We start from the raw sequence: 9,381 nt of genomic DNA on the forward strand, positions 1-9,381 counted from the left end.
AAACTGTTACTGCACTTTACTATTCTCTGAACAAAATTGATGTTAGATCAAAATTGTATAGATTTCAACATCATAATTCAGTTCGAATTTATCAAATATGAATGAACAATTTCTGGAAAATAAAAAAGAATTCAATTTCACTGTTCGGCAATTTCGGCCCATAGCAGCGCGACCGGCCCACGGCCCACGGCTTTCAGCGTGCTCCCCAGCGCCCAGGCCGCAACTTGGGCCTGGGCCAGGAATTCGACCTCGCGCCCTATCCCGCCTGGGCCAATTTTGGCCCGAGCGCTCCTGGCCGTTGATCCAGATCGAGCGGTGGAGCGCACAGCTCGGGGCATCAAAACCCCGGCCGGCCGCGCCCCCCCGAAACCCTAGACCATTTCTCTGCTTGCTTTCTCTCTCAGTGCCGAGAACGGCAGCGGCGGTGGCGACCGCGGAGGACGCCGGCCGCCGTAGCTGTTCCACGGTTGCTCCCCCTGGCCTCTCTTTCTCTTTCTCCCTTAGGAAGAATATTATTCTGCACCGCCCAAGAACGAGCAGCAGTGAAGAAGATGGAGATGGCGCCGCCGTGAAGTTCCTCGCCGGCGCGTGTGCTCGCCCATGGCTGAGCACGCCGCCGTCGAGTAGCCTTGCGACGGTGCCCTGTTGGCCAGATCTTGGCGAGCTGAGCCCCCGACCGGCCGTTCTTTTCCCCTTACTTTTCCCCCGCGCGCCGGCGTGTTCGACGGCGAGGTGAGCCGAGCCACCCTCTTCCCCTTCTTTCCCCTTTCGGTTTCTTTGATTCGGATTTTGCACGATTTCCCGATTAGGGTTAGGGTTAGGGTTGGGGACGACACTGTTTTTCTTTTTCCCCAAATCGCCTTCGGGTTTTAGGGTTCGATCTTTGCATGAAAACCGAGCCCTTCTTCTTCTTTAACCTCATTAGGGTTAGGGTTCATCCGAACCATATCTTTTCTCAGATTCGACGGATCGAGTTTAGGGTTCAACCGAACGTCGGCCGACCTTTTTTTGCTTAGATCCGCACTGGATCTAATCAACTTTTCCTTTTCTAATCGGTACCCGTTCTAGATCAAACCCTATAATCCAAGATCTATACTTAAACCTTAGCTCTGGTACCATTGTTTATTCTGTGGATCGACTAGGGTAGATCTAGGCGGTTTGCTGTTGAACATGATGAACTAGAACAAGCAGAGAGTGGGAGATAGGGTAGAGGTGCTGGTGTTGAACCTGAGCCTTCGGATGAAGTCGCGGTTGAGCTGGCCATCGCTGGTTCGTTGATGGAGGCAGCACACGGGCAGCGACGGGTGGAGTAGAGGTTGCACGGACGTCGATGCAGTGCAGACGGATGGCGTAGCAGTGACGACGGCGAAGTCAGTGGGGCTTCCCGTCGCTGGCTGCGCGCCCTCTTAGATCGATCTAGGGTTTGTCGGTGGGGTTTGCGGCTCACGGCGAACCTCGTGCTTTGAGCCGCCGGCCCCCACCTTTTTATATAGCGCAGTGCGACGGGGGCCCACCAACCATGTAGGGTTGGGCGCCCCCGATCAGGGCGCGTGACCAAGGCCCAATAGGCCGTTGGGCTTATTGGTTGGGAGATCAATCTAATACGGGCGCCTCCAACGTGCCGCCCACCTCGCACCACGTCCCCATCCACCTCGCTCGTCGTGGCCACGGCGTGCACTGCGCCACCAGGAGTAGATCACCACGGGTCCGGACATCGTCTCTCGTGGCAGGCCAAAGATACCGCCGTAGGAAGAGGAGGCCTGCACCTTCGCCTGGTGTACATTGGGCTGTTGCTCTCGACGTCCCCTGACTTGAGCTGGCTACCGCAGTTCTCAACCAGGTAGGGCCTAGCCCACGTGCTGCAATGACATCGGTGGCCGGTGGGCAGCGGCCTAACATAGCTGCCTGCTACTACTTGAGCACCGCCGTGGGTCACCGTGACACTGTGCGAGCGTCAGAGGCCGGCAGACGTCTTCACAACGCGCATTCATAGGTGGGAGCAGGTGATTTGGGACCCATGCGGGCGCGGGATGGGTGCGGATGCTGCGTACACGAACGTGGGCACTGGCGCTAGATGGGATGCGGACGCAGGCGAGGGAGCTTGGACGCGACTCCGGACGCTAGCCTTTTGTAAACTTTGGTAGCCTGGTGCAACTGGGTTAAGCGTCGATGTGTGGGCTTGGGCCGATTGAGCTGTTGGCCTCCTGGCTGATGCACCTCGCCTCACTAAGGAAAGAGAAAGAGTCTCAAAAAAAAATTAAGGAAAGAGAAATTGGCTTTGCCATTTACTGAATCACGGAGACGGTACAATTTCCTTTTCATGGAATGTTGCAGCACTTTTCTCATTTTGTGATCAAAAGTTTCATTAAGATCGTGGTTTGTTTTGCGTAAGGAAATGTCATCGGTCTTTCGTATCATGAAAAAAATCATTGATAATTTGGAATTATTATTACTTCCCAAGCTTTATCTTTCTTATATCATTTATATTATACAGTAAGAAAAACCGTTGACTGGTTTGTTTTCCGATGAATTGTGATGATAGGCGGGGGCACCACGGCAGCGCGAGAAATGAAAGAGGAAAAGAGAAGACGCGACACGAAGCAGAGGAAGGAAAGAAAAAGTAAAAGGGGAGTTCCTTGCGTGTCATTAAAAAAGATCGTAATGCTTTGTAAATCTTTAAAAAAGTTTAGTGGTCTTCAGTGTCACTGCACTAATTTTTTTTGTGTCCTCCATGCCACTGCCGTCAGTTTGAGCTCTAACGGTGTCAGACTGCAGGTGTGAAAAGTCAAAAATACACTTAAGTCTAAATATGTCATTAATTTTTTTGAGCATCTTAACGACTTCAAATGAAAAAACTCAAAACTAGAAAGTTGTAGATCTCGTCGAGATCTATAATTTTCATATAAAAATTATCTTCATTTAATTCCGCAAAAAAATATGATTTTTCTAAGATATATTAATCATATCAAATTTTTTTTTGCGAAATTAAATAAAGATAATTTTTATACAAAAATTATAGATCTCGAGATATACAACTTTCTAGTTTTGAGTTTTTTCATTTAAAATCGTTAAGATGCTAAAACAAATTAATGACATATTTAGGCTTGTAGCACCCGGTTTTAAGAACAAAACCAGATACACACCACATGTGAGCCCAGGAAGTCAAATCTCACATATAGCTACAAATAAAGGTAATATCAAAAGACAATACTTAAATACATAGCGTATTAGTATAAAGAATATAACCTCGGAGTATAGACAGTGGACAAACAACTCTGATCTTCAGGCGAGTACTTCAAATTCACAGGGACAATTGACTGGTCGATCTCAAGCCTAATTCCTCTAAACTCTAGCAATCTGGTACCCATCCGGGATTTTTATCCAAATAATTGAAAAAATAAAGCAAGCGTAAGTACATGTCGTACTCAACAAATATAACATGGGGTTCATGAGGCTCAAAAAGCTGACACTGGTTTAACTGCGATTAGCTTTTAATGATCATAATATTAGCAATTAAGTAGCAACAAGTTTATTCACAAGTCCATAAAAACACATGATCAGGTAAATATGAATAATGAATAGCATAAACAGTAATCATTAGTGAGCATATTCATCATCAGCATCATCCGTGTTCATCATCATTAACCATTAGTGATCATCTATTCCATAAGGGTTTCAAGGCCGCTCGTGACCGTGAGCATGGTTGATATACCAGTTTTACACTCTGTAGATGTTGTACACTTTCACTGTGAGTCGTGATTTACCCTTTCACCCGAGGTAGCTAATCTCTTGACCCACTTTCAAGGAAGATCAGTAGGGTTTACTATGAAGCCTTTCAAAGGTTCGTCTAACAAGTTAGGGACATTAGATTCACTCGGCAAACAGATGTAGAAACCCCCCTATCGAATGGCATAATTCCATCACGGCTATACACATAAGAGTAGATGCTGTCCTATACCCGATTCGGCAAGCCATTCTTACGCCAATAAAGATAACCACTAACAAGCTAGAAAAGGTCCTCATACTGAGCTAAAGCCAGAGCCATATAGCCCTCACAGCTGTACTGTAAGTTCCGGATGATCACTTACAGATAAGTCCTTAGGGAGAGGAATCTAGAGCACCATAAAAACAGCCAATGCTCTAGCCCCCTTTGTTCCATGTTGCTAAAAAGCATCTTTTAAATGTTTATTGTATATACCATTAGTCAAGTTACAAGATTACGGTCTTTAATTGAGCACTAGCATCATACTACCCAATACAATACCCCAAAGGTATCAAGGTACAAGGTACAAAATACTAGAAATTCCTTAATGGCAGTCAAGGTAGACATATGCAGTATGAATTAAATGATTAAAGGTGAATAGGTAACAAGGAAGATCACATGCTATACTTGCCTTAAACATCGATCCTTCGGTAAGCTTTAATCTTCAATGTTCTTCTTTTTCTTCTTGATCACCACGTATATCTCATCGACTGGACTTAATCATAAAGCACCACACAAGCATCCATATAATCATACATGAAGCAAACAATAGATCTAAATTAGAACAGTACACCAAACATAAAATCAAGATGAAAAGTTTATGAAACGAATCTACGTCTCGCTACGAACACACAGACACGAAAAGCACACTAATCGGAGCTGCGGTGAAAAAGATACATCTACTGAAAGATTTGCTCATAGGAGAAAATATAAAACTATTAGCTTCATGTGTTTTAATTATATAAAAACACATATAAGATATTTTATAGATATTATAATTTAAGTCAAATTTAAGTTTGAATTATAAAACTAAAGTGAAAGAAATCATATTTTATTTATAAAACACAGTTGCATAATCATTAATCAAGATATGATTCAAACCATAAAATTTCAGTATTAGTGACTTGATAAACAATGTTACTAACGCGTAGATCTTGACGCTATGAATCTAACGTAACTTGAATAGACTAAAACGGAGTTGAAACATAGAAGATATGAAATAAACAAGATTTCCTTTAATAAAATAATAAATTAAATCTAATCACGAATTTTAAAAGTTGAAAACCTACTTAACAATAATATTAACATGTAGATTATGAAATTACGAACCTAACGCAAGTTGAACGGGTCAAATCAGAATTAAAACGAAGAAGTTATAGCTAAAACAAAATCAGTGGCAAATCTGTAAATAAGCGAAAATGTATTTTAGACTTAACCGAAACAAAATACGTTTTCAAATGAAGAAAACAAAATCTGTAAACATGTTTTGGACTACGGGTTGGATTTTGTGAAAAGGCAGGGACTCTTACGCAATTAATCCACGCGAAGGGGTATTAAGCTATATCAGCCGTTAGATCTAATTTGTAGGGTCTGGATTAGATCAGAGAGAGGTTTTGGGGAACAAATGGCCGAAACAGTAAGGCCGGCGCGGGATTTCTCACCGGTGTTGTCGATTCCTCGCCAGAGAATTTGGGGAAGACCGTTACGGCCAAATTGGACTCAGGTTTTAGCGCGGGAGCTAGAAGGGACTAGGGCGAACTCGACTGGGCGATCTGATACAACTTTTGGCGAGCGGAGCTAGCTGGTAGCGTGCCATGGCGGCGGCGGAGCGACGATGTAGCGGTGCGAGGTGACACAGAGCGGGAGAGAGGGAGTTAAGGGGGTCTGCGCGTTCGTGAAGTCCACGCGAACTGGGAGATCATCTTACCGTGACGGATGAACTACTAATCGGCTCGGCGGCGTCTTCTTCTTCTCAGCGGAATCGGAGGGGCGGCGCTAGGCTGCAGCGCGTCTGTGGCGGCTCGGCGAGGGTGGCTACGGCGCTGGAGGGTGGAGTAGGGAGGCGGTGCGAGCTCGGGCGGCTTATAAGGGCGCATGAAGGCGTGGACGGCACGGCACCGAGCGATGCGGGGCGGCGATTCCGGCTTCTTCACGGCGGAGCTTGGATGGCGGAGCTAGCGCATTGGAAGGCGTGGCGGCTGTGCTATGGCTCGGTGGGGGACGAAAGGGGCACAGAGGACCGCTATTTAAGGGCTGGCGCGGCTTGGGGCTCACGTCATCGGGCGGGTCGTGGACGGGGCGGACACGGACGCGGTCGAAGAACCTGTGCCGGTTACGAGCTCAAGCTGGGGGATGAAACTGACAGGTAGGTCCCACCTGGCAGCGAGGGAAAGGCGCGGGGTCGGCTGTTAGCCAGAGAGAGACAGAGGAACACGCGCGTGTGTGGCTTCGGCTAGCTGAGAAGGAGTGGGCCTGTGGCTTGGGTTTGCTTGCCAGGCCACGCGGGCGGGAATGGGCCATGGGCGTAGGATGAGCAGGCCGCACGGGGAAACCAGAAGAAGAGCTGGGCCGCGAGGAGCAAAAGAGATAGGCCTTCGGGCCTAAATAGGGAAAGAGAGAATTTCCTTTACTATCTTATTTTCAAAACTAAATCAAATTCAAATAGAGTTTCAAATGTACTTTTCACTCAAATAAAAATAAGAAATTTTGGTAAGTTTTCCAAAAATAAACTTTTACAACTGTTAAATTCTTTTATTTTCAAATTTTCTTTTTCATTCTTTTCTTTTACTTCGAAGCCATTTCCAATTTTTTTTTCCAAAAGCAATTTGAACCATTTTAAGTTTTCAATCAAAACCACTCTATCAAATACATCAAATGCAAGGGCATGTATACACAAACATGTTGCTAAACCTTATGATTAATTTTAATTTAATGATTTTTTTTATTTTCCTATGTTTTTATGTGCACAAAAATTCACAAATAAATCATTTTAACTCTATTTTTAAAAGTGGCAAATTTTGGGGTGTTACAAGGCTTAAGGGTATTTTTGACTTTTCATATCTGTTGTTTGACGCTGTTAGGGCAGTCCCAATGGTGCATTGATGATGGTTTCTATCCTCATTAAATGACTTGCCACGTAGGCAAAATGCTGACATGGCAACGTAATTAATAAAGAAAGAGAGCAAAAATCGTAGAAATGGTTTCTTCATGAAGAAACCAGGTCTACTCTTGACCCAATGCACCAAGAAACCATGAAATCACCATTGGAAAGAAACCACCAGTTTTTAGGGACCTCGTATTGCACTCCCATTGGAGAAAAATATAGAGTTGGGAGAAAGAAAGAGAAAATAGTTATTACTCATAGAAATCATAGGTTGGAAAGCAGTACTTTTTTGGTGCGATATCCTATATTATAGAAACTACTAGTTTTTTTTATTGGGACTGCCCTTAGAGCTCAACCGACGGTAGTGATATGGAGGGCATAAAAAAACGCATAAAAAACGCTGAAGACCGCTAAATTTTCGGGAACTCAGAATGCATTACGATTTTTTTTTTTATGGCACGAGGAATTCCCAAAAGTAAACAAGACCTGTCTAGCGTGTAGAACCGCCGCCTCGCCTCGCCGTCCGAGAGAAAGGGAAGAAGGGGAAAAAATGCTCGCCAGAACCCTCGTCGGCGGCGTCCGGACCCGCCTCGCGCCGTCCCTCGCGAGCCTCCTCCGCCGCCGCGGCTACGCGTCCCCCGCCTCCTCCGCCGCCGCGGCCGCCGACGACCTTGTCATCGATGAGGACCCGCCGCGCGCCGCCTCGACGCCCGCCGCCGCCGCCGCCACCACCGTGGCGGCCACCGTGCCGACCGTCCTGCAGCCGCGCGTGCTCATCTACGACGGCGTCTGCCACCTCTGCCACCGCGGTGAGTGGGACAGCGAGACCCTGCTCTGGGGTTTTTCTCGGGGGGATCATTTCGCTGGCTTTCCCAATTGGGCGAACGATTGATGGGCACTCGGTTGTTGGGTCCGGGAAGTTCCCGTGATCGAGAAATTGATCTCGCCTTTGCAATGCAGGGGTGAAGTGGGTGATCAGGGCGGACAAGCACGCCAAGATCAGGTTCTGCTGCGTGCAGTCCAAGGCTGCCGAGCCATACCTCAGGCTGGTGGGCATGGACAGGGAGGACGTGCTGCGGCGTGTTCTCTTTGTCGAGGGCCCCGAGGCCTACTACGAGGGCTCTACGGGTCAGTTACTACACTTCTGATGGGATCAAAACGTCATTGTGTGCTATGAATAGACTAACGTTGTGATTCTGGGGTGGTGTGCAATGCATGATAGTAAGAATGCTTGTAGCAAGTTAGCAACTATGAGCTATTTGGATTACACTTCTTCTATTTTACTCGAGTTTCATGACACCATCTTGGAGGATATTTCAGTTCTTGAGTTACGTGTCCATAGGATGCTGTGCCAATGTGACATCTGTCATGATTTACGAATTGTGGGTACCTTTAGATTCTTGTTGATACTTATGATTTGGGTCAGCTGCAGGATTCATCATTAACAAGCATTGTGGAGGATAGTAATGTAGCAAGCCTTATGATGTTCAGTGGACTAATTTCGTTTTCAGTTTGTTCTGCCTCATGTTGTCCATCCTACTATTTCTCTCATCATGCATTCTTTACCAATGAATAAATGATGTTGCAGTTGTAGCTGTTATTGCCCTCCTGTATTGAAACCGTGCAAAATTTTAGGTGTGCTTCATTCATTTTTTTTTAATGTAGGTTCATTGCCCCTTGATGATTCGGTAGTCCAAAGTATTGAGCTCCATGTGAATGACAAGCCAAACTTTGATACCATGACACTGTGATAATAGTGACTCTAAACTATTAGAGGGTTTCTTTGTAGGATATCCATTTAGCCAGAAAAAAGGAGAAGACAGCAATTTTTCCTGTTGTGCGTACTTTTGAACTGTGTCATGTTTCACCGCAACTGTTTCTCTCTTAGCGATGTTTAATTTGTCTCTAATGATAGTGCTAACATCTTCATTTCGGTTTCAGCTGCACTGAAAGTTGCATCGTACCTGCCTATTCCCTACTCAGTCCTAAGCTCCTTGCTGATCATCCCCACCCCGCTGCGGGATGCAGTCTATGATTACATCGCAAAGAACCGCTATGACTGGTTTGGCAAAGATGACGAGTGCATTGTTACCAAGGACAAGGAGATTCTGGAGCGCTTCATTGACCGGGAGGAAATGCTTGGTGGTGGTCCCAGCAATAGCTTCTTTTGATTGCATTTTTGGCTGTGCCGTTGCTCACGTGTACTGTAGGGAAGCGCTGTAAATAATCCTCGCGTCCATCTAGGTACTCTTCGGATAGTTTTCTTAACTCTAGAACTTCTGCATTCCACGTTAACGACAATGCATCGATCACCTGCAAGGTTTGTCAGATCAGGTTTACTCCAGGCTGATTGCAAAACTTGAGCTAATTAATATCTGAGATTAGAATTTTGCAATATGGATTGGTAGTCGCAGTCGGTGTAAGGCATGAAAGTTAAAAGTGCCTTGATATGACATTGTACTTTTACTATACCTGCTGTCTCGTGTATGGTATTTCGTTCAAATAACTGCACTGT

General features: G+C 45.7%; 1 protein-coding gene across 1 annotated transcript; it reads left to right on the forward strand.

Moving 5' to 3' along the window:
• The first annotated feature begins 7,371 nt into the window (after nt 1-7,371).
• On the forward strand, nt 7,372-9,381 carry LOC136529322 (uncharacterized). Its single transcript, XM_066522401.1, has 3 exons — nt 7,372-7,675; nt 7,827-7,994; nt 8,808-9,381. The coding sequence occupies exons 1-3, from the start codon at nt 7,417-7,419 to the stop codon at nt 9,035-9,037; spliced, it is 657 nt and encodes a 218-aa protein (XP_066378498.1). The 5' UTR covers nt 7,372-7,416; the 3' UTR covers nt 9,038-9,381.

The sequence above is a fragment of the Miscanthus floridulus genome, chromosome 19 (genome assembly GCF_019320115.1).
Source record: "Miscanthus floridulus cultivar M001 chromosome 19, ASM1932011v1, whole genome shotgun sequence".
NCBI classification, from domain to species: Eukaryota; Viridiplantae; Streptophyta; class Magnoliopsida; order Poales; family Poaceae; genus Miscanthus; species Miscanthus floridulus.